The sequence below is a fragment of the Hyperolius riggenbachi genome, chromosome 5 (genome assembly GCF_040937935.1).
Source record: "Hyperolius riggenbachi isolate aHypRig1 chromosome 5, aHypRig1.pri, whole genome shotgun sequence".
Lineage (NCBI taxonomy): Eukaryota > Metazoa > Chordata > Amphibia > Anura > Hyperoliidae > Hyperolius > Hyperolius riggenbachi.
Window position 1 is genome coordinate 120,688,745 of NC_090650.1, and position 26,495 is coordinate 120,715,239.

A 26,495-nucleotide genomic window follows, 5' to 3' on the forward strand; every position below is an offset into this window, starting at 1 on the left:
TCGTGTCACTGTTGGCAATCGCCACTTTTGCGATTGCGTTCCCACTTGGTTTACGCTGTTGTGTGTTCACCGTCGCCGGGTGGCGACTAGATTGGTGGACACACATACATTCTGTCTCTGTGCTCACTTTCTCTCTACAGGTGCATTGCACCATAGCTGGGTTCTGTTGTTATTTTATACGCTTGTGGAGGATTTCCGTAGTGTCAGTGCGCATCTCGTGCGCTGACCACGGAAATAATTCCCCAATCGTTACACAATGATTATAGAAACAGCTAGAAGGGAACAGTCTCCCCTTCCTGTTCTGAACCCAGCGACCACAGCTGCTCTAAAATATTTCAGTCAGCTTACTAAACAGCAACTCTCCTCCCTAAACTCCAAAGCCCAACTCATAACTTGTTCTCAAGGACCCAATTCCCTCTCTCTCTCTCTCTCTCTCTCTCTCTCTCTCGTTTTTCCCTTCTTTCCTCCTCCTGCTAGGGTGTATATATGAATAAATTGACAATCTAACACACACCATACAATCTTTAGAAAGATTGAAGAAAAATATCTGGCATTCCGGATCGATAAAAATCGAAGAAAACAGGAAATCCGATTGAATTTTTCAGTCGAATAAAAAAAAAGCTATCGATTTTTTCGGGAGATCCGATCGTTTTTTTATTGAATTGCCGTACAATTGGATCATTTTATTGTATCGTGTGTGGCCACCTTGACACTCTTCCAAAACAAACAAACAAACAAACAAAAAAACAACAACCTTCTAATTGATGGAGCAGAGTGATCTGTACATGCAGACAGGCACCCATTACAACAAAATAACAAGTTAGAACTCTTTACTGAAAAAAAGCATGCATGATATATATATCATACACCACCATCAGGTAATGCAGCTTACTTTGAACAAAGAGGAACACAGAATGAATACAGGAAATCCAAATACCATAGAAATCATCACCACATTTTACTATTCTGCAGTTTACCTAATAATGTTGTTGCTACTAACACTAACCTGTAAAGGTCTGTATAGTGTAGCCCCTTCATAGATTGCTGAGCTAATTTTTTAGATATAACCCAAAATGTAATCCTGCTCTGGATGGAAAGATAGTTCTCCTCTTGTCTAGTTTTGTCAGTTCCTCCCACAGTCACAGTCAGTATTTTTCCTGAGCCTCTTCTTGCCTGAGGAACTCTCTTCCACTATCTATTTAGCACATGGAATCCTTCAAGATCTCAAATGCAATTTGTAAACTCACCACTTCAGGTAAACAAATAATCAACCTTAGGATATATCCGTAAGCTACTGATTCAGTCAAGATAAAGCAAACATCCTAAAGTAAGGGTCCTGTATCCCTGCTAGGAGCAGGTAATGTATAACGTTCCACTGCTACTCTGCAAGCAGCTCCTGCCTACCCATGAGGTAGGTTGGCGGGTAGCTAACAGGAGGAGGAGGCAAGCACCTGACTGGGGGGGTTGATAGCAGCAGGTGGACAATCCAGCACAGTAAGATAAAATAAATGACTAAGGGCCAACATAAGAGTTCCAAGAACTGTCTCGTTATATTTGCATGTTCATGTGTATTGTGTAACAGTCTAGTACTGATTATCATAATGGCCCTTTTTCAATGTTTTCTCCTAGGTGATAATTGTTCATATTCTGTTTAAAACAAACTTTTCGGTACTCTGCAATTTAAAAAAAAATATATCAAAAAGTTGGTGAAAAAGTACTGTCAAAATTATTCTGAGTATTTTCCTGCTTAAAGGTGGTTTAAAAGGCATTTTATTCATAATATGTGAATACATCACCGAGGAGAAAAGGTGAATTGAATAAGGGCCCCTGGTCCATATGCATTTGTCTTCTCCTAAGTGTGCTCCGAGGCAATATTTTCACAACTTGACAATAAAATGCCCTTTAAGCCATCATTAAGCAAGAAAGCACTCAAAGTACTTTTTCACCTACTGTTTGGTACTTTTTATAATTACAACGTTCTGAAAACTTATTTTAAACAAAGGATGGAAATAATCTCCTAGAAGATAGCTCAGGAGAAAAACTTATTGCATATGAGCTCCTGTGTTCTAGTTACTTCCAAAAGCTATATTTCATGTTAGTTCATATAAAAAGAGTATTGAGTACAATACTCAACATTTTGTTTATGCTGTAGGTGCTATAACTTGGCTATAGTCATTGTGCTTTTCATTTTAACTGAAAAATTCCTCATGACCACATCAGTTATGAAGAAAAGGTAAAGCTGGAGAAAGCAGAGATGTACAATACTTACAAAGGTAAAGGGAAGAGTTATGGTAAGGGTTGTGCTAACATGCTTCAAGCAAGTGTAAAATGTGAATTAAAATTCCAGTAATAAAAACAGTCTAAACTCTTCAGGCTGTTCTGAAACAGAATATCTGATAAAACATAAAGATAGCATACCTAATAAATATAACATATGTTAGAATAAGCATACTTTACATCTAGAACATCTTGGCAATAAACTCGTACTGTTTCATAGCATGCCAAGATTTATAGCTGAGATGTGTAAACACGTAGCCGCACATATACTAACACATACTTAAAAATAAAACTAATTGAAGGAATATAGAACCCTTTAATGTCTTTAATGTAACTTAAGATGGAGTTTCCTTTTCATCAGTGTCATGCGAGATCACCTAAATACAACTACATATTATGTGTTCATTGACTGGGACGGGACACTAAGAGCTAATTACCACAAGTATTCTCTGGATGTTTGCCAATGTACATCTTATCTTATTGGCATGAACTTTTTGCTAGTAGGTTAAATCAGTTTATTTTCACGTCAAAACACTTTTGTGGATTGTAAACTGTGCACATGAGCTAAGACCTGAAGTTTTGCCTCCAGTGTAAATATCACTCATTCTTAATTTAGGGAAAGTCCATGGAAACAAGGCAATAGCTACTAAATGGGTGGATCAAAGCTCACGCTTTATAAAACACTGACAAAAATATTTTAAGGATGTTTCATTTAAAAAGTTTCTGAAAAATAAAGATCAAAATAGTTTTGAAAAAGGTTGTGGGCACGGCTTAACTCTATCCTTTAAAGTTGATCTCTGGGAAATAATATAGTAAGCAGTTGCTTAATTTATAAAAATATATAAATAGTTACAATTATTTATTGCAAACAGCAACAATCCTATGACTGCTGCCCTCGTCTGCAGTCGGTCTCCACACTTCATCAACCTCCTAGGATTTGATATAAACTCTAGAAGGCTCAGGAAAAAATAAAATCTTTATGGGGGCTCCAGGTCGTTGTCAATCTACAAGCAAACATGTATTTATCTCTGTCCCTGTACATAGTTACACGTCAGTACAAGATATTAGGGATATTTTCTTAGGAAGAAGCAGAAACAATAGTAATACATTTTTGTTTAAGAGGTTCCAACCCCTTTTCATACTTCCCAGAGCTAAAATATTGCTTTTTCCCTTGAGTCAGATTAAAGCAAATTTGTAGTGGAACAAAGTAACATACTCAGAACTGTAGAAGAAAGCCTCTGGATGGCATATGTATAGGTTGGCCACCAGTCAGCTATGTGCAGGGTGTGCTGAACGAAGGCTCACCCTGCTGCTGCTGAATCACCAGGTGGTGTTAAATATTATTCCCCCTCTGAGTCATAGCAATTCGGAGGGGGAAGTAAAACGGGGTCGGATCCCCAAATTACCCATGTGCAGGGATGTGGACTGTAGCATTAGCGCTATAGCCACAGCTTCCCCTGGCACTATGCAGCTGGCGCTGTGCGCCCAGATGACCTGATTCATCGAAATGCTCCACATGCTTACCTGATCATCATCAACCCCTCTGCTGCTCGCTGGGTTCTTCTCCTTTTTTGCGACCATGCTCCTCACCATGTAGGCCACTGAGTAGCATGGAGGTGCTTGTGCACTGAGGAAAAGACATAGGGCTCGATTCACAAAGCGGCGATAACCCAGTTAAAGACTTCAGGCATGATAACCATTTTTATCATGCCTAAACTCAGTTTAGGCATGATAAGTTTAGGCATGATAAGTTTAGGCATGATAAGTTTAGGCATGATAAGTTTAGATAAGTTTAGATCGCGCGCAAAGTCCCGCACGCAAAGCAGCGCCATTAAACTCTATGCAAAGTGCACCAGTCTTTGCTAGCGCAAAACTTTTGATCGGCTATGCACTGCGGTGCTAACCCAGTTGGTGCTTAAACTTATCATGCCTAAAAACTTATCACACCTAAACTTATCATACCTAAACTTATCACACCTAAACTTATCACACCTAAACTTATCATGCCTAAACAGAGTTTAGGCGTGATAAAGGGCTTTTCACTAGTGTGCTAACTGTTAGCACCGCTTTGTGAATCACGCCCATAGAGTAGCTCCATGCTACTCTGTGGGCACATGCCGTACTTTGCAGTATCTAACTTTTTTATTATTCTCTTCAGGTATGCTTTAAGGAAGCCATAAATATACTGTAGCCTAGATTGTTATTTGAGAAGATGTCAGGATCCTATACCTGCTCCCAATTCCCTGTCCATCTCTTTACATCGCATCAATATCAATAAGAAATTGTACACAATGGTAGCCGCGACAGTGCTGCCTGATTACTTGCTATGAGCAATATATGTAGGGTGCTTTCATCTAAATACATGGCCTCTTTACAGCATATTTCTATCCAATCAATTTTCTTGATGGAAAGCAGAAGACAGCAGGATATATATTTGCCAAAAAGTTGCAGTTCCATTACGAAAGTACTAATTAACACCTATTTTATGTGTTATTGTAATCAGATTGTGATTGTTAGATTGCCATTAAACATTTACATTCCAGACGATTTCCTACATCAGTCGAATTTAAGTACCCGTGTAGTGAAATGATGAAATGTCTTGAAGAGCAATCAGCAAATTCAGCTGCTCTTGACTTACTGCTTCTAGATCTTCTATAACAAACACAAACATTTGGTATAGTTCGTCAGCGTTTCAGCGCAAGTAATCTAAATTTGTCTCGGCTTCTTGAGAAAACTAGACATTTCATTACTAATCCAAACATGTTCCTTAGAGGCTTCCTCATTTTCTGTAAATGTTCTGTGATTTCCCGCGGTCTGCAAAGGTGGTCACACAACTATAATGTCCCAAGGCTAATTACTTTAAATGTATTTCAATATCCAACTATTGGTATGAATGTTTCCCTAGATAGGCACTAGAGATTATTTTTATTACATAAGCTTAGTGTCAATAAATCACTTTTAAAGTGCCTGGTAAAGTGCCCAGACATGGGTCACTTCCTGAACAGTAGACTGTCACTGCTGTACCTGGTAAGGTGCCCAAACACTGGTCACTTCCTTAACAGTAGACTATTCCTGCTGTACCTGGTAAGGTGCCCTGACACTGGCCACTTCCTTAACAGTAGACTGTCACTGCTGTATCTGGCAAGGTGCCCTGAAACTGGCCACTTCCTGAACAGTAGACTGTCACTGCTGTACCTTGTAAAGTGCCTACACACTGGCAACTTCCTTAATAGCAGGTTGTCACTGCTGTCCCTGGTAAGATGCCCAGACACTGGCCACTTCATTAACAGGAGGTTGTCACTACTGTACCTGGTAAGGTGCCCAGACACTGGCCACTTCATTAACAGCAGGTTGTCACTACTGTACCTGGTAAGGTGCCCAGACACTGGCCACTTCATTAACAGGAGGTTGTCACTACTGTACCTAGTAAGGTGCCCAGACACTGGCCACTTTCTTAACAGAAGACCATCACTGCTGTACCTGGTAAGGTGCTCAGACACGGGTCACTTCCTTAACAATAGACTGTTACTGCTTCACCGGATAAGGTGGCTAGACACTGGCCACTTCCTTAAAAGCAGACTATCACTGCTGTACCTGGTAAGGTGCCCAGACACTGGCAGTGGCCACTTCCTTACCAAAAGACTATCAGTGCTGTACTTGGTAAGGTGCTCAGAGACTAGCCACTTCCTTAAAGTGAACCTTAAGTCAGAAACAAAATGAGTTTTACACAGTGGTGCTCACCGCCAGGTCGTGATCACGCTTACGCGTGGATTCACGACCATTTTGACGCATTCCGCCTCGGACACGCTAAGCCGTGAATAGATTTTCAACCACGAAAATCTACTTCGGCTTCGCGTGAATGCGGACAGAAATCCGCATTCACGCTCGTGAAACCCGGGGCTGAAGTCGTGGTTTGCGGAAATGCGTCAAACTATGCGGAAGTGACACATTGCAGGCCAATCAGAGTGCCCCAGCCAGGCCCTAGCAACCAATCACAGGAGGGGAGCTATGCCCTCCCCTCCTGAATATAAAGCGGCGGCCATGATGGAAAAGCTCTGTCCTTGCTACTAGACTGTGGTGCTGAGAGGATTATCTCTAGGCCATTGTTGTTTGAGCAAGTGCATTTATTGTGTTAAAAACAAAGCGTTTTTTTTTGCTAACACTGCTCTTATACTGTACACAGTTAGCTAGTCAGTGAGTGATTGCTGTAGTTAGTTGTAGTCAGTGTAGTGTAGTGGGAGTGTGGGAGTCTAGTGATTATTTAACTGTGTGTAGTGCTGTGCAGGCAGGTTCAGTGCTGCAGTGTAGTGGGAGTAGGGATTATCTGTGTGTAGAGTGCAGGCAGGCAGGTTAGTGCAGCTGCAGTGTTCACTTGTATATTCCAGTGACAGTTATACACTTGTACTATTTGCAGGCAGCCAGTCACACCGCCAGCGCCGCCACTCTCTGCCAGCGCTGTTCATTCATTCTGTCAGTGACCTTGTGCTGTGCCCAGTGCCCACTGCTCGCTCGCTCGCTGGCATATGAGCATCTCATTACACAGTGTGACATCCTTGTGTGCCCACTGCATCCTTCAGTGACCTAGTTGTATATCCAGTGCCCACTGCTGTGCCCACTGCATTCTTCAGTGACCTTGTACTGTGGCCACTGCATCCTTCAGTGACCTTGTACTGTGCCCACTGCATCCTTCAGTGACCTTGTACTGTGCCCACTGCATCCTTCAGTGACCTAGTTGTATATCCAGTGCCCACTGCTGTGCCCACTGCATTCTTCAGTGACCTTGTACTGTGGCCACTGCATCCTTCAGTGACCTTGTACTGTGCCCACTGCATCCTTCAGTGACCTTGTACTGTGCCCACTGCATCCTTCAGTGACCTAGTTGTATATCCAGTGCCCACTGCTGTGCCCACTGCATCCTTCAGTAACCTTGTACTGTGGCCACTGCATCCTTCAGTGACCTAGTTGTATATCCAGTGCCCACTGCTGTGCCCACTGCATCCTTCAGTGACCTTGTACTGTGGCCACTGCATCCTTCAGTGACCTAGTTGTATATCCAGTGCCCACTGCTGTGCCCACTGCATCCTTCAGTGACCTTGTACTGTGGCCACTGCATCCTTCAGTGACCTTGTGCTGTGCCCACTGCATCCTTCAGTGACCTTGTACTGTGCCCACTGCATCCTTCAGTGACCTAGTTGTATATCCAGTGCCCACTGCTGTGCCCACTGCATCCTTCAGTGACCTTGTACTGTGGCCACTGCATCCTTCAGTGACCTAGTTGTATATCCAGTGCCCACTGCTGTGCCCACTGCATCCTTCAGTGACCTTGTACTGTGGCCACTGCATCCTTCAGTGACCTTGTGCTGTGCCCACTGCATCCTTCAGTGACCTTGTACTGTGCCCACTGCATCCAGTGATTCATTACTAGCAACATGTCTGGCAGGGTTTCGCGGGGTGAGAGGAAAGGGAGTTCAATTGCCTCAGCCACTTCTGGGACTGCTCCACGTCCAGGGAGAGGACGCCCAGCTGTACGTGGTCGTGATGCAGCAGAAAAGGGGGCAGCAAAGCCTGGGCCGAGTCAGCGGACGCCATTGTCCAAATATTTTAAAGTTTCTGGTCCCCGTGTGGTGGTTGAGCAAATGGAACCTGACGTACTCATGGACATCATGACTTCCTCCCAGACCTCTACTGTGAGCACCACTCCAAGCAGTAGCAGCAGCAGCCAACATCCCACGCTTGTTGTGACATCCACCCCAGCACCCACTGGTCAGCAGCCCTCCCAGGATGACAGCGTTCTGTCCCTCAGTCCGGCATCTGGGAACCTGCTGATGCAAGAAGCACAGGACTTACTGGGGACTGATGTGGCAGAGATTGAGATCGGGCCACAATCACAAGCGTTGTTGAGTTCTGGTGATGAAGAAGAGGGGTCTGTGTCTGGGGATGTAGGGACAGAAGAGGAGGCGGGGGAGTCAGAGGAAGAGCTGGATTATGATGATGCTGCTGATGATGACGTTGTGGACCGTGGAAGAATGGTCAGAGCAGGATGACGAGTCACCTCGGCCTAGGCAAGGATATCGCCATATGTCAGGCAGGGGCAGGGGCATCGGCAGCAGTGGGCGTGGAGGAAGTAGACAGGACACTGCTTCAGCCGGCACCACCACCATGCAACCCCCGGCAACTACTACCACACATTGCTCCGCTGCACCCTCTGCTAGTGGGGGCCGCAGTAAATTAAAGTCACCAGTGTGGGATTGCTTTGAGGAATGTACTGATGACAAAAGGTATGCGGTGTGCAGGTTATGCAGCAAAAGATTGAGCCGTGGGAAAAGTCTGAGCAAGATGGGTACCTCATCCCTCCAGGGCCACCTGAGAAGCCGCCACTGCCGCGAGTATGCGGACTTTAAGAGGAAGCAGGCACTGCTGGCAGGGGTTCCTGAGAGCAGAAGGCCCACCAGCGCAGCAGCATCCTCCCTCCCTCAGGGTCGTGAATCCCCCACAGCAGCAGCAGCAGTAGTAGCACGCAAGCGCTCTTCCACCTCGGCTGCTCAGGACACAGACATTGAGGCTGGCAGCCAGTGTTCGTCTCTCTCCTCTGTCTCCCCTGCATCCCAGCGTCGTCAGACCCTGCTGAGCGACACCTTTCAGGGTCTGACCAAGCCTCTGCCTCCAAGCCACAGGCGGATCCGCAATCTAAATGGCTTGCTGGCCCGGGCCATGGCATCACAGCTGCTTCCCTACTCCCTGGTGCAGGAGGGGAGCGCCATGCGGACGCTGCTCCAATTTGGCATCCCCGAGTGGCAAGTCCCCAGTCGCCACTATTTCAGCAGGAGCGCGATCCCAGCACTCCACAAGTTTGTGGTGGAAAACGTGGCCCGTTCCCTGGACTACTCTGTGGGCAAGCGGGTCCACGTGACCATGGACTAGTGGAGTAGCAGATTTGGGACAGGTCGCTACCTGTCCTTTACGGCCCACTGGGTGACACTGATGGAAGGGAGGGAGGACAAGAGCGCATCAGCCCAGCTAGTGGTGCCACCACGCGGGATCAGGGGGGATGCAGAAGGGTCCTGTCACGACACTCCCTCAGCACCCGGAAAGCAAGCCCGCCTCGGCAGCAGCAGCGCCAAGCCTCGGCACTGCCAAGCCCTTTTAAAATTGGTGACCCTGGGGAAGGAGAGGCTTACGGCCACCAACGTCCTGGCCGCCCTCAGGAAGCAGGAGCGGAGGTGGCTGACCCCCAGAGGCCTGGAAGTGGGGTATGTGGCAGCCGATAACGGGGCCAACCTGGTGGCAGCAGTGCAGCAGGGAAACCTCCAGCACATCCCCTGCTTGGCCCACGTGCTCAATCTTGTGGTGCAGCGCTTCTTGCGCACCTACCAGGGGATGAGCGAGCTGCTGCAGGATGCCCGGGCGGTGGTACGCTTTTTCCGCCTGTCAGCCACTGCCTCTGCACTCTTGTCCACCTTACAGCAGCAGTATGGAAGGCCACAACACCGGATGATCATCGACATGCCAGTTCGCTGGAATTCGACTCTGGCCATGTTGGAGCGGCTGTGTCAGCACAGGCTGGCTCTTAGGGCCTACATGCTAGACCCAAGTGTCCCCAGCAACCAGCAAGTCCCCATGATTACTGCCACTCAGTGGACACTGATGCAGCAAGTATGCCTGGTGCTGAGTCCCTTCCTGGAGGCAACCAAGATGGTCAGTGAGGAGCGGGCCTCTGTGTGCCAGTGGGTGCCCTTGGTTTGTCTACTGGAGCAGGCAATGGACAATTTAATTGAGCGTGGGGATGAAGCCCTGAGGCAGTTGGAAGAACAGGAGCAGATGGCAGCACAGTCCAGCTCAGAGGAGGGCTCACAGCAGGTAGTGGAAGAGTTGGAGGTCCCTAACCTGAATGAGGAGGAGGAGGAGGAGCAGAGTGCAGCAGGCGTTGTACGTGGATGGCGGTTTGAGGAGGACAACGACATGGCACAGGAAGAGGACAGGCATGCGTTATGGGACAATGGCGAGGACGAGGGAGATCTTGCTGGCAGGGCCCACTTGTTTCCCATGGCTGTGCACATGTTGCGCTGCCTTCGCAGGGACCCCCGGGTGATCCAGATGCGTTCAAGGGAGGACATCTGGATTACCTTGATGCTTGATCCCCGTCTGAAGGGGAAGCTGGGAGACTTAATGACGCCATCCACCACCGAGCAACGCACAAGGGAGTTGAAGGAGGCCCTTGTGCGCAGACTACTGGAAGCATTCCCCCAGCCTTCCACCCCCACTGTAACTGCTCTGCCAAGCCAGCAAGAGGTGCCTGCCATTGCCACTAGCAGCACAACAACAACCACCAGCAGCAGCAGCAGCAACTAGCGCCCCGGAGACCTGAAGAGCCTAAGCAAGAGCCTGTATGCAGTGCAGCAGCCCAGAACAGAGGTGCCCGCCACAGCATCCACCACCAACCAGCACAAGCAACGACTGACCACCATGGTGTCTGACTATATGGGGTCATCCAGCGGGCTCAATGACACCGACAGCCCCGTGGACCCCTTGGAGTACTGGGTCAAGAGACTGGACATCTGGAGCGAGCTTTCCCAGTACGCCCTGGAACTCCTATCCTGCCCTCCTTCCAGTGTCCTCTCAGAGAGATGCTTTAGTGCGGCCGGTGGCGTGGTCACAGAGAAGCGCTCTCGGCTCTCCCACGCCTCTGTGGACAAACTCACCTTCCTGAAAATAAACCAGGCTTGGGTGGAAGGTGAGTTTCTGGCCCCTATTGTCGGACACAGGGGGACATGAAGTGGCTGCTGCATGTGCTGTTGTTAACTATGCCTGCCTTTATAAAGACATTTACTCTAGTGCCTACCTTGGTTAATTTTTTGGTGTTATGGTACTACTACCAGTAAGTTGCCATGGTCCTCCTTCTGAGCTGCTGAACTGACCGCCCGCTTTGTCCTCCTGACTCAGTAGCTACTACATTCTGCGTTCACACTGCCCGGGTCACCGGGTGCATTTAATTTTTTGGCCAGCACTATGATGCTGTGCTACTACTACTGTGCTGCTGCTGCTGCTGAACTGACCGCCCGCTTTGTCCTCCTGACTCAGTCGCTACTACACTCTGCATTCACACTGCCCGGGTCACCGGGTGCATTTAATTTTTTGGCCAGCACTATGACGCTGTGCTACTACTACTGTGCTGCTGCTGCTGAACTGACCACCCGCTTTGTCCTCCTGACTCAGTCGCTACTACACTCTGCGTTCACACTGCCCGGGTCGCCGGGTGCATTTAATTTTTTGGCCAGCACTATGACGCTGTGCTACTACTACTGTGCTGCTGCTGCTGCTGAACTGACCGCCCGCTTTGTCCTCCTGACTCAGTCGCTACTACACTCTGCGTTCACACTGCCCGGGTCACCGGGTGCATTTAATTTTTTGGCCAGCACTATGACGCTGTGCTACTACTACTGTGCTGCTGCTGCTGAACTGACTGCCCGCTTTGTCCTCCTGACTCAGTCGCTACTACACTCTGCGTTCACACTGCCCGGGTCGCCGGGTGCATTTAATTTTTTGGCCAGCACTATGACGCTGTGCTACTACTACTGTGCTGCTGCTGCTGCTGAACTGACCGCCCGCTTTGTCCTCCTGACTCAGTCGCTACTACACTCTGCGTTCACACTGCCCGGGTCACCGGGTGCATTTAATTTTTTGGCCAGCACTATGACGCTGTGCTGCTACTACTACCACCAGTATGTTGCCGTGGTCCTTCTGTGCTGCTGAACTGACCGCCCGCATAGTCCTTCTCCTGACTCAGTCGCTACCACCACTGCACTCTGCGTTCACACTGCCCGTGTCCACTGACAACTCTGCTGCGATGTCATTGCTAATTGCTGCAAAAAAAAAAAAAAAATTTACAAAAACCTCTCTGGAGCCTTTTTGCCGTCAGCCACTCATCCTCCTCCAGCTGTACCTTCGCCGCCAAGTGCCATTGGAACTCGCCTTCACCTCTTTGACTGCTTAACGCGTATATCCCTTTTTAAAACCACTTATTACCAATTAATAGCCCCATTTAAAGTGTTGATTTCACTTTAAAATCCATTTTCTCTAGAAAAAAATTTTGGGGGGGAATTTTTTATGTTGAAGTTATGTTGCCCCTTATCACCTCGATAATCCATGCTATTTGGGGGACTGTAGCATGTATGGGGGCTTTGTTATTAACGTTAAAAGAAAATCCGCCTCCGAGCGGGAATCCACGCGTGATTACGCCATTCACGGGAAAAAACCCGCGTGGTTGCGTGGACGCGGACGAAAATCCGCATGCGGCGGGGCCGAATGCGGATTTTTTTTTTGCAACCACGCGGATTTCCGAATTCGTGGATGAGGCACATCCGAGCATCCCTGGTTTTACATACCTGGGGCTTCTACCAGCCCCCTGCAGCCATCCTGTGCCCTCGTAGCCACTCACTAATCCTGTAGTCCCCCGCTGCCAGCTAGTTTCATTTTTGCCGACAGGCTCGTCAGGACTGGCCACGCGTAGCTTTTTCTTCATTCCCGACTGCAATTAGCTTATAAAAATATGCGTTGCCGCATTACGCATGCATAGATATGAGAACAACGCGTATTTTTGTACGCATTGCCGCCCGCAATAGCGCTAATTGCAGTCGGGAATGCGGAAAAAGCTACGCGTGGCCAGTCCTGACGGGCCTGTTGGCAAAAACGAAACTAGCTGGCAGCGGGGGACCAGAGTATTAGTGAGTGGCTGCGAGGGCACAGGACTGCTGCAGGGGGCTGGTAGAAGCCCCAGGTGAGTAAAACTCGTTTTTTTTTCTGACTTAAGGTTCACTTTAACAGTAGACTGTCACTGCTGTACCTGGTAAGGTGCTCAGACACTGGCCACTTCCTTAACAGTAGACTGTCACTGCTGTACCTGGTAAGGTGATCAGACACTTGCCACTTCCTTAACAGCAGGCTGTCACTGCTGTAGGCTGCAAGCTTCTTGGAGAACTCAGGCTGTGCCTGCTCCCTGCAGTCTGAAGAGTAGGAAAAGGGAATCTATGTAGTAGCTTCAGCCACAGAGCCTAACCTAACTAACTCAATCCAACCGCCTTGGGTCATGTGATCAGAATAAAAAAATAGTAATAACTGCAGAAACGTCATTTCACACAAACTTCATTTCACACAAAAAAAGACAAAATTAGAGCTCTCTGAATATTGCATAATTTGATGGTATGTCAGATATGTGCCTGCAGAAGGGCTTTAATGTCAATACTGTATCTACAAAGTTCTTTAAAAAAATGTTCTGTACAATATATATGTTTCCTTCAAGAATAAGATTGTAACATATGTTGACCTTAAAGGGAACCTAAACTGAGAAGGATATGGATTTTTCCTTTTAAAATTATACCAGTTGCCTGACTTTCCTGCTGATCCTGTGTCTCTAATACTTTTAGCCACAGCCCCTCAACAAGCATGCAGATCAGGTGCTCTGACTGAAGCCAGACTCGATTAGCTGCATGCTTGTTTCAGGTGTTTGAGTCAGCCACTACTGCAATTAAAGAGATCAGCAGGACTGCCAAGCAACTGATATTGTTTAAAAGGAAATATCCATATCCCTCTCAGTTAAGGTTCCCTTTAAAGCTGACTGCTTCTATTTTGCTCAATCTGCATTCACGATTGTTAAAAGACAACTACCCGGAAAAAAAAATGAAAAATTTGACTACATACATGTGTATACTTACACATCAAATTAAGATTTATACTAGAGTAACATGCCTTATAAATTACAGAAGGTAGTGATATTCTGATAAATCTCTCAGGTTTTGGGCCTAGTGCACTGTTTTGGGGTACTAATTAATAAATGTGACTACTATTCAGACAGTCTTTCGTGTCTGCTTTATGGAGGTAAGTCCACCACTTCCTCCCAGCAAATTTTAAAGTTTTTATCCACTTTTATCCTGCTGGCGCCTCTGTTCTCCTACTGCTATACCATGTCCACCCCTGGTGGAGGGGTGATCTACCCCCTTTCGCATCTACAGAGAGCGACTTCTTATCCCTGAGTGAGGACAGGTCTAATCTCCTCACCTGCCTATACAGTGGTTGCCTGTGTGGTAACCCATGTTTGTGAGTATAATTTTCTCACGATAACCTTTACTTCATTTATGCTTAACATACTACACTATATTGGGCTCTCGGTTTCTCTACTCTTTATCTCTCTGCTAGCAGAACGTTTAGAAACTGAAAGCAGAAGTCCTCTATTATTGCCTCACACTTGCCCCCTAGTGACAAGGGGCCATAAATACACATTATGGTAGTACTAATTAGAAGCAGGGAATTTTAACAAAGAAGAAATAAAAAAATTGCTAAACTAAATTGGCACTTGTCTAAATAAATTGGCTGCTAAAGGGTTAAGTAAAGGTCATCCTAAAAACCCTCCATGATTAGATGGACTAGCCCAAAGCTTGTCAGATTAGGCAGATTTTTAGCTACATAGGAAAAAATGTGATTAAGGGCTTGTTCACACTAGAAGAGCTTTTTTAGCACTAGTGATTGTGAAAAACGGTTGCTAATGCAATGGTATTTATGGGAGATTTTTTACAAAATCACATCGCTCCAGTAAGAACACACACATAGCATAACATTAGCAAGAGCTTTTAAAATCACAAACGCTTAGAAAAGCTCTTGTAATGTGCACCAGCCCTAACAGTTCATTTCACTCTGTGATAAATGGGTGTGTTCTATCTACAGTATGTATTTACATGCATTTTAAAGAGAAACTCCAACCAAGAATTGAACTTTATCCCAATCAGTAGCTGATACCCCCTTTTACATGAGAAATATAATGCTTTTCACAAACAGACCATCAGGGGGCGCTGTGTGACTGATTTTGTGCTGAAACCCCTCCCACAAGAAGCTCTGAGTACCGCGGTACTTTTGGCAGTTTGTTACAATGTAAAAAGGCTCAGACAGGAATTAGCTGTTTACAGCTGTCTCTAACAGACAAAACAGCTAGCAGCAGCTACATAACCTGCCCACAGTAAAAATGTCACCATGTAATAAATGTCAGAATGTAAATCGGGGAGAGGAAAGATTTTACAATGAGCACACACTGACTAAATCATTTATACATAATTATTGTAAAAATGAAGCACTTTTTTTATTACATTATTTTCACTGGAGTTCCTATTTAAATGTTACACTTTTTGTGATAGTGGTTATTCAATTCACTCGTGGTAACGAATATTTATTAGAACAGTGAGTGAGGTTTGTGATGGACAGATATAGATCAAGCAGGGGACACAGGAAGCTGAAAAGTTAAAACAGGAAATGCTGATGTCAATTGCCTGGCTAGTAATGTGGTTTCATATGAATATCAATAGGAGTAGCAATGTTATAAAAACCTGGAAAAAATGAAATACGTCTGCCTATAGAAAGTCATTAGTTTCGGTTCTGCAATTCATGAACAATGTCTTGGTTAAATTATTTTCACCTGTTATTTATGTTAGAGAAATTTGTATTAATATTTAAAAAAAATAGCTTATTTTATTAAAAAAAAGATTTAAATTAATAAAAAAACAAAACACAAAACAACAGCAATCAGATCCCACCAACAGAGGGAAAAAGGAGGAAAAATTCATTTGGTTGGTAAGTTGGATGGCCGAGCAATTAACCGTTAAAGCTCCGCAGTGCCAAATTGTAAGAAATCGCCTGGCCACTAGGGAAGTTTAAGCCTGTCATCCTCAACTGGTTAAAGCGATATTCTACTAGTGACAATCCCCTGCACCCTTTTTCTAGGCCCTTTTTTTCATATATGCCTATTTAGGTGCTGAAGAGTGCAGTGAGCATGTGCTGGGGCAGTAAAAGGGCTGCCCACAATCTCATGATGAGTACTGGTACACCTTGAAGATAGCTACGTCATGCAATTACAAAATAGGTGTATATTATACATAATTCTGCTAAAACATAGAGGATAAAAATAATTATATTATGTCTATTAGACAATATGTATCAATTAATACACATTTTTCTTTGCTTCAAACCTTTGTAACAATTTATACAGCAAATGTTAGTTAAAAATAACTTCTTTTCTTTGTCTGTAGGTATGGAAAAATTGTATCGACTAAGGCAATCCTTGACAAAAACACAAATCAATGCAAAGGTATGTAAAATATTTCCTTTGAATTTGCTGGCTTTATAGAACTTGAATGAACAGCAATCTGTTCCGGATTAAGTTTATGCTGATTATAGAAATGCTAAACAGTACAGCATGTTATATTTGCAGCGTTGGTATGGTATTTCTTGGCGCGTGACCAATACAGTTTACATAGAAAGCACCATGGTTACAGACAAAGCATTTTACTTTGTTATGCTAGTGTTGCTTCATTAGGATAATGATCTGTAGCTGTGATGTTTTCTTGGTACAACTGCTAAAGCATCACCGCATACAAAATGTTAGAATTAATTGTTGCTAGCACATAAGCAATACTGTATAGATAAAATGCTCGTAATTATGGTTTTGCCCCCTGCATAATGTTTAAAGGTCATTTCCCCACAAGTGGCATTTCATTTCTTGATAGGCACTAGGTGTGGAATTCTTGCATTGTTTCCCCCAAGACTCCTGTGGGCATTTTTTCTTCAATAGCTTTCTGTCTCTACCTACTGTTTCAAAGACGTAATGAAAATCCGTCTCATTGCTAAATTTTCCATTTATAGACTGATTCACGCTGATGAGTTCTCCATATAAAAAGTATGATAACAGTATTTGGTAATGTTATCATACTTTAGAGCCCTAGCAGGGGTGTACATAGACTTAAAGAGGAACTCCAGCCTAAACAAACATACTGTCATTAAGTTACATTAGTTATGTTAATTAAAATACATAGGTAATATAATCTCTTACCCACACTGTTTTAAAAGCACAGGCAAATGTTTGATTTCATGATGGCAGCCATCTTTTTGGTTGAAAGGAGGTAACAGGGAGCATGAGACACAGTTCCAACTGTCCTGTGTCCTGAGCACCTCTCCCAGTTGCTAGGCAACGTGAATAACAACATAGGAAATCCCATCATGCTCTGCACAGCATAAGGGAAAAAAAGCCCGGGCTTTTTTTCTTTGATGGGTGCAGCTTAGTTAAAAATGCAGCTAAAAATTATGCTTTGGTAAGAAAAACAAAGTTCTGATGCTGTGGAACTTTCTCCGTCATCAGCGCACAACGCGTGCACTGACACGGCGGAAATCCTCCACAAGCGTATATTTGCAGGCACCCAGCAAAAGGTGAGGGAAAATTCCTGTCGGCAGATGGCGCTGGGGAGTGCAGAGGAACCAATCCTCTGTACCTCCACAAATGCCAGACAGGAGTTGTATGAAGCGCAGAACGCAATCGCAAGAGAGGCGATTGCGAATGAGACGAGCAAAGGGACAGGTTGTATGTGTGTGCGCCAACCTAGTCGCCACCCCGCGACAGTGCACACACAACAGCAGATATGAAATAGGAACGCGGCACAGCAAATAACACAATGAGGAGATACGGAAAATAACAAACGCTAGCTAACCACAAACACTGCACTCATTCGCAACAGTGCACGCGGTTATGCGCGGTCTCCACGTGATAAGCACAATAGAGACAAGCACGCCTAACTAACCATTGACAGGCAAACATGAAACAGAGGACGCGAGCGCTTGCTTAACGGTTACCTCACCGAGCCTCCAGCAAGCGTTTGTAGCAGACAAGACAGACACACGAAAACAGGGACAAGCGAGAGATAGGATCCACAGCACTAGCGAAAGTGGCTAGCGCGATCCAGGTACAGAGTAGCAGAACAGAAGGATCCACAGCACTAGCGGAAAGTGGCTTGCGCGATCCCAGGAGGCAGAACAGAAGGATCCACAGCGCTAGCGAAAAGAGGCTAGCGCGATCCAAGGAGACAGAACAGAAGGATCCACAGCGCTAGCAAAAAGTGGCTAGCGCGATCCCAGGAGACAGAACAGAAGGATCCACAGCGCTAGCGAAAAGTGGCTAGCGCGATCCAAGGAGACAGATCAGAAGAGATAGCTGGTAGCAACCGCTGCACCAGCTATACTCCAAGAACAGAGATCAGAACCATTTCCTGTCGACCACCGTTGGGACAGGACAATGGCAACAGAACAAACAAACAAACAGATAAGCAATCCTAACTGCACTAAGGAAACCTGCCTAGTGCAGTTTTCCAGGAATTACTCTAAGCTGATCTTCAAACAAAGAGCATGGCTGACACTCTCCAGAGTGTTTCACAGGAAGACTCCTTATGAACAGCCAAGCATTGTGGGAAAGACATAGTACTTATAGTACACGCCTCCAATGAATGTGACCAGGCAATTTGCATGACAACGTATGCAAATTCCTCTGCAAGCACAAGCTGCAAAACTGACAGAAGCTCTTCTTTCCAGAGTCCTGCAGCATGCAAACCTAAACAATGGTCAAAAAGCTGCCTGCCTGCACAGGCAGCCGAGCAGATCATCACAATGTCTTCCTGAGTAACATGCACTACACATGTATTTTTTTCCCTAGGATTCTGTCACTTACAGACAGTATGCACTGGAAATGTAACAGGATTTGGACTAATCCATCTCCTCATGGGAGCTTCTCATTTATGTCTTTATTTACAAAATGACTTACTGAACTGTATTTGCACATTTTAACTGCCAAATAATGTGCAAATGAGTAGGGAAACTGGCTTAACCTTTGTATAGATCCTTTCCAGGGAGCGGTTTTGTAAAGAATAAAGGAAATACTGAGAATCCTCCTTGAGAAGAGGGATTGGTCCAAAATCGTATCTTTCAGCCTAGTACTACCTACTGTAAGTGACAGAAGCAAAGGAAAAAAAGTCCTTTATAGTGCATTTTATCAAAAGACAAATATGTAGAGATGGCCTGAACGGTTCGCTGGTGAACGGTTCCAGGCGAACTTCCAGTGGCTCGCATTCGCCATGTAAGGCGAATTTTCCCGGAAGTTCGGTTTGCGCCCATAGTGCACCATTAGGGTCAACTTTGACCCTCTACATCACAGTCAGCAGGCACATTGTAGACAATCAGGCTACACTCCCTCGTGGAGCCACTCCCCCCCCCCTTATAAAAGGCAGTCAGTGCCGGCCATTACACTCACTCGTGTGCCTGCATTAATTAGAGAAGGGACAGCTGCATCAGACTCTCTCATAGGGAAAGATTAGTTAGGCTGTTGCAGGCTTGTTATCTTGCTCCTTGCTGATTCTTATTGCTAAAATAGCACCCCACAACAGCTCTTTTGAGAGCTAATCTTGTTCTTGTGATCTATTTTGTTTTCTGTGTGTCCCACTGACCGGAATCGACCAGGATTCCCCGGCCACTACCCAGGGTCACCATGGTACTGAGAAAGTACCATAGAAAGTTTCACACAGTTCAATGAATGGCAGACTTGCCCTCCATAATAACACGTTCTTGGCCAATGCTTTCAATGTGGTTCATCTTGCGCTGGGTCAAGGGTCCATCTGACCACAGATGCCTGGTCTGCAAAGCACGGTCAGGGCAGGTACATTACTTATACAGCATGGGTCTCAGGCTCCCACTCTGGAACCCGGTTCGTGAACCGAAAATCTACAATATCTACAAATATACACTTTATATGTATGTATTTTAAGTTTTAAAAAAATTTCATGATATTGCTCCTTTAATTCCCCAATGGAAGTAAAAGCTAAAAAGATATAAAGACAAAACCTCTGAACACATTTTCTTCTGTTTGTAATTAAATTCTATTCACTGATTCACTTAGACTTTTTATTACTGCACAAAAGCAATTTAACTTTAAACACTGTCCTCTGCTTTCTGTACTATCGCTACATTATCCAGATATTCCGGTACATAATGGATTGCGACATGCAGAAATAGATTGTATGGTATGGCTCCATATATATATTCAGTAAGTGGCACAGAGGTTTGGTCTCCAGCAGTTCCTAAGTTACTTTCATATCTTTGGGTGCTGACAGAATGAGTAATCTATGTGTCCCCGAAAGGGAATAAAAGGGAGTTAAAATGCCAAACATATAGGCACATTTCACTGAACGTGAATTACTATCATTTACATCTGTCCCCGCTGACTGTTTAATTATGTGCATGCAGGTTTACTTGCAGTTGAATGAATACTTATTGCCATCTATATTCCATCCTGATCTTCCATTGTGTATCATAAAGCAAACTGAGCAGCCGGAGGATCATTATATTTGTCAAACAAAATATGCTGCAACTATCATATATTTACTGTTCAATCTCCAGGTCTGGCTCGTTCATCCATGTCCAAGTACCTCGGTGCTCCTTGCTGAATAATGCAGCCCATTTATTTGCAGAATGGTCAGCTTTGCGTTTGCTACCAAGAAACATAGGAATGAGTAGAAGTGATATGAGGAAGTGATGCATTGCCTACCTAATGCAGAGAAAATATGCGTGCTCAAAATACGCCTGAAGCAGTACTGCAATAGAGAAAGTGATGGTGGGGCTGAATTTAAGGCAGCCTCATTACTTGAAGCCTCGTTTTTGCTTATTAATAGCAAAAAATGGCATACATTTGAAAAAGCTGTATGTTTAAAAGGGTGCAGGATAATGGTAGTAGACTATTGGTAGTTTTACCGATTTCTGCTACATTCATATAGTAAAATATCGGTAATATTTTTCTACTAATATCTTAATATGACCTAACCTCTCCCTACTCTCGCACAGATCCCTCCCCTGGTAGTGCCTAACCCTTAAACCCTCCTGATGTCCCTAACCCTTAATCCCCCTGGTGGTTCCTAACCCTCAACTCCACCCCCGATAGTGCCTAACTCTTAACCCCCCTTCTTTGGTGGTGTCTAACCCTTAACCCCACCCCTGGTGGTACCTAACCCTCAACCCCCCTTGAGGAGAAAACTTGAGGAGTTTTCAAATGATCCTCAAATATGGGGCGTAATTGAAACCTAATGAGCCTTTAGGTCAGATGATAATCTATTGAGATGTGACTATAGACTTTTGAACTGTTATGGCCATGTAGTGGTTGGAGTGCTGTCACTTTCACTTATGAAGACAGTGCAGCTTTTTGCCTCCTGCGGCAGGGTGGCAGAAAAGGGGTTAGAGCCAGGTTTAGATGGGCAGTGGCGTACAAAGTTGTCCTCATGTATAAAACATACGATATTGTTTGTGCTATTACATATTTTTGTTGTTGTATGTTTCAGCATTGTATAACTGTTGAAGAAAACCAAAACAACATTGTTTAATCTGTATTTCCAAATCCAGAGTTGTGTTGTCTGAAAGTTAATAATTTATTCACACATAACAGTATAATTACATGACTTGTAATTGTAAGCAGGGTATCAGCTGTATTGGCAAATCAAGAGGACAAGTTTGAGCACTTCTGGTCAGGGAAAATTGTACTCATAATCACCATAGGCACATGGTTAGAAGCGCCAATGCTGCAGAAGTAGCTGCCCCCACCAGCACCTCCTCCCAGCCCAAATCCTTGCCTCACTGTGGACCTGCCTTCATGTTTGAAGTCTGCATAGTTACCTGCTCCTGTGTGAAATCCACCATACCAGTTCCCCTTTCATATCCACATTCTTTACAGGACATGGTCATCTTATTGCAAGACTTGAGCTGGAACCTGATAAGATGGACTAGGGAGACAAACTTGGTGTAAAATAATTTGAAAAATGAATAACAAAATAAAAAAGATTGTTATTCAGAAAAGTAGACAACCACTGGTAGAGCTTTGGGGAGGTTTCTTCTGAGCAACCCCCATATTAAAATCGGCATTGGAACTCCTAGTTGCTCTCCTTTGAAGTCTCCTACTCTCCACAGGATGTGTGAGAGTGGGTAAGGAAACTTCTATATTACCCCCTAGTGGAGGTGTAGGAATGTGCACTGCACTGAATGTGCAAAGAGGTCATGTTATGTTTTCCTGCCAATCAATGCATAGCAGAACATGAAAGGGGTTAAAATAGGTGCACATGCATTTCGGCAGAATGGAGATTTATTAAACTCCACACGTGCTTTAATTAGTGACAAATACAAGATTCATAAAACATCCATTTTGCATAAAGTGTTTAAAATTTGGACGGCACGTTTTTTATGTCTTGTGCGATGTGTGATTTGTGTTTCAATGCTAGTCAATGGGAACTCCGAAAAATTGAATTTTACACAAAAAATGCATACAGAACTTTCATTGTGATTTTTTTTATTTTTTTGCATATGAACGTATTTAAAATTCGCAAATGTGCCCATAAAAGTTTTTTTTTACATCTATACCTTGTAAGGATTGCAGCAAAGTTAATAGCTGATTCCTATGATCAGACCGATGAGGGATGATCTACCCACTTTAAATATTTAGTCAGTCTAACTGTTGTAAAGATAGATGTTATTTTTTTTGATAAGTTTGTATGAAAGTGTATAAAAGATAGATGATCTGAAAATCTGTGCAAGCTTCTGGAAAAAGCGGCGAGCTATTTACAAGATTAAAGGAGTGAGAACTCTACGAAGTCCTCCATACAAACACTTTTGGAAAAAGACAAATGGCAGACGGTTGACTTAAAAAGGTGCTTTGGTGCTATTCCTTTTATCTATTTTATTTGACAGTCTAGTTAGCCCACCCCGTGAGAAGTGTTAACTTCCATCGAGAAGTTGAGAACATTTTAGAATTGTTCTGCTGGAAAGCATACAACATCTTAACACCATGCCACTTGCCCTGCTCTGGCTGGAAAGATCGCTTAAACAAAGAACAGCAGAGCATCTTTCATTGTCACTCTGCTCAGCTCACTGGCTGAGGTGGCTCCTTGAATGACAAAGGTACAACAATCTCGCTTGGGGCCTTAAATATTGATTTCAAATTACTCTCACATTTTTCATGTTAGAGCATTGGCTAAATCATTGCAAAATAATCTCTTTTACTTGAATTCCCTTGCAGACAATGCTCGCCGAAATATAATTTGGGAAAGAAAACAAATCCCACTGAGTTATATAGTCTTTGTATACTTATGTGTGGGAATATTACTCAACCATTTCATGTTAATAAAATTTCACTTGGAATGGGATTTTCGAATCATAGCGGCAGAGACTTAGCTTCTCGGCGTAGTTTATGGAAGAAATAAAGTGCATAAGCCCTGGGGCCTAAATGAAAACAGATATTTAAATTCTTTTTGTCTTTTTAGCTGTCACAGTCTGCCTCTACATTGCTAGATGAAACTAGAATAAAGTGTAAAGATCCATTCCATGTGTCTTTACAGTCAATTACTGGCAAGCAATGGTGTAGCCACGGGCACACAGACTGTAATTTCATGACTAATGACATCCTTGTCAAACACTCATAACAGCATATATAAACTGTATACTAGGAGCAAACTTTTAACTTCACAGCATAGATGTACATACATATCATTTTTTCCATATGGCCATTATGATTATGATGTAAATTGTGGTGCTTATGTATGTCACATGCTTCATCGACTTAAAGCGAGCCTAACAGGATTTATAATTTGTGTAAATTGCCTCTTACCATTTAATTGTACTCAGGCATGTGAGATATCTGTTTGCCATGGCATGCTCCTAAAGGAGCGTACACACGCACTACTAAAGAGAACGACGGGTCCGTCAGACCCTCCCACTGGGCGATCGTTCTCCTGAAAGTAGTGCGTGTGTACAGTCTGTCTGCAGACTGATAAGGCTGTTTCTGAACGATCCACTGAGTGGATCGTTCATAAACAGCCTTATCAGTCTGCAGACAGACTGTACACACGCACTACTGTCGGGAGAACGACCGCCTAGAGGGAGGGTCTGACGGACCCGTAGTTCTCTTTAGTAGTGCATGTGTACGCACCTTTAGTCCCAAATAGAGATGAAGCGAACGGTTCGATTCGCCCCATAATGCACTATGAGGGTCAACTTTGACCCTCTGCATCACAGTCAGCAGGCACATTGTAGCCATTCAGGCTACACTAAGCCCTGGAGCCCCACCCCCCCTTATATAAGGCAGGCTCGCTGGCCATGACACTCACTCGTGTGCCTGCTGCAAATAGACAGACTAGGGAGAGCTGCTGCAGATTTTTTTCTCCAAGGGAAAGATTAGTTAGGCTCTTGGCTTGCTCCTGGCTGATTGTTATTGCTAAAATAGCACCCCTCAACAGCTCTTTTGAGAGCTAATGTTCTCCTGATGTGTTTTTTTTCTGTGTGTTGCTCACTGACACTGACATTATACAGGCTCATCTGCTGCAGCTGGACCTTTGTAATTGTTATTACTGTGCCAGCCAGGCCCTGCCTAACTATCTATACTGGGTCACCTACCTATGCCTACCTAACTACTGGGGCACCTACTTACCTATACGAGGACACCTACCTACCTACCTATACTAGGGGACCTACCTATGCCTACCTACCTATACTGGGTCTCCTACCTATGCCTAGCTAACTACTGAGGCACCTACCTATGCCTACCTACCTATACTGGGTCTCCTACCTATGTCTAGCTAACTGATGAGGCACCTACCTATGCCTACCTACATATACTGGGACTCCGACCTATGCCTACCTACCTATACTGGGACTCCTACCTATGCCTAGCTAACTACTGAGGCACCTACCTATGCCTAGCGACATATACTGGGTCTCCTACCTATGCCTACCTACCTATACTGGGACTCCTACCTATGCCTTCCTACATACAAGAAGATAATAAGGTTGTTGCTTCATTGTGGACAGACCAAATTTGATCAGTCCTGACTCCTCATTTTAACCTCCTGCAAGGGCTGTTTTTATGCATAGGTGAATCAGGCAGATGTTTAGGGTGACACCAGCAGGAGGCGGCACAACAAAACATTTTGTTATTGTTTCTTGCAAAACTAATTCATATAGGCTATTCAAAAGATGTTGTGTCTGGAGCACCAACTTAGCCAGAAATGGCTCTGATTGGACAGGTCGACCCAGCAAAATAATGATAAGCCCCACCATCTCATTTGGCATATAATGGAAAATTCCAGAGGTATGGGGACAGTTACACTTTTATTTTTAAGTTTTTATCTTTTAATGCTTTCCCTCATGTTTGACACCTATAACTTAAAGCGGAATATAACCCAGCATTTCATCTTTGCTCTAAAACATTATTACAGCATATTAAATGCAACCAGCATTTTGTTTTTACTAGACCAGCGTTTGAAGGGTTACACACAGAGCTTCAAAGTTCAGTGTAGTGAAATGTGGATGCATCCGAACTTTAGATAATGTTATGTTGTATTTACTTAAATGTATCAAGTGAGGAATGTGATACATTCTCTGACTGTGGAGAAGCAGCTCCACACAGAGAGTCAAAGCATGTCTTGCCTTCACTACATAATGAATAAAACCAGTTATTAATAAAATGCGAAGTCAGCTCACAAACCAAAAAACTGTACTTTTGGGAACCTATAATATATAAATGAATAATAATACTTATGCACAAATGCAAATATGATAACCGTATGGCATATAAAAAGTAGGAAAACATGTTTTTATTGAATATTATGTCAGGGTTTAAAACCACTTTATTTAAGCTTATTGACACTTATTAGCTTCCACTTCTTCCCAGTTTAACCTTCAGTTTGGTTTCTGCCTCTACCACTCTATAGAAATAGTAATAACTAAAGTCACCAATGACCTGACCTCCTGAGAGCAAAATCCATATGCATCCAAATTGATGAGGGGTATGTCAGTACCCCTATACTCATGTAACCTGGGGAGAGGGTGGGCATCTGGGGTCTCCTTCTTAAAGGGGTTTGATTCTTTGTTTTGTTTTTGTTTAAAAAGGATAGTTTTACTTGCAACTGGGATCTTCTGCTACTCTTGTCTCTTAATGAAACCTGGTGTTGTGTGTCCTTGGGCCATTATCCTCTTCTTATTTACAGTATCCATGGGAGAAGCACAGTAGCCAGTTCTAATGTTACATGCAATGCAGTGCCTAAGGCAGTGTTTCTCAAACCTGTCCTCGTGACTCCCCAGCGGTGCATGTTTTGCAGGCAGCTTCACCTAAGCACAGTCGGGGTAATTAGTGTCTCAGCTACATGGAATCCACCTAGCTGAAACAATAATTACCCCACCTTTGCATAGGTGAGGTTGCCTGCAAAACATGCACCGCTGGGAAATCACGAGGACAGGTTTGAGAAACACTGGCCTAATGTGAGAGAACATGTCCCAGATTGCCAGGGTGCAATATATGCCCTGGCAGTCAACTTTAGAACCATGAACTGTGCCCC

The 26,495-nt window shown here is 44.3% G+C and overlaps 1 protein-coding gene across 7 annotated transcripts in view; it reads left to right on the forward strand.

The window, feature by feature from the left end:
- The window catches only part of RBMS3 (RNA binding motif single stranded interacting protein 3), an 876,931-nt gene that overhangs the window by 375,691 nt on the left and 474,745 nt on the right, over positions 1-26,495 (forward strand). For all 7 annotated transcript variants that reach the window (XM_068234458.1, XM_068234461.1, XM_068234460.1 and 4 more), the window contains one exon: positions 16,344-16,402. In XM_068234458.1, coding sequence (XP_068090559.1) covers positions 16,344-16,402 — 59 coding nt within the window. The remainder of the gene's footprint in view (positions 1-16,343; positions 16,403-26,495) is intronic.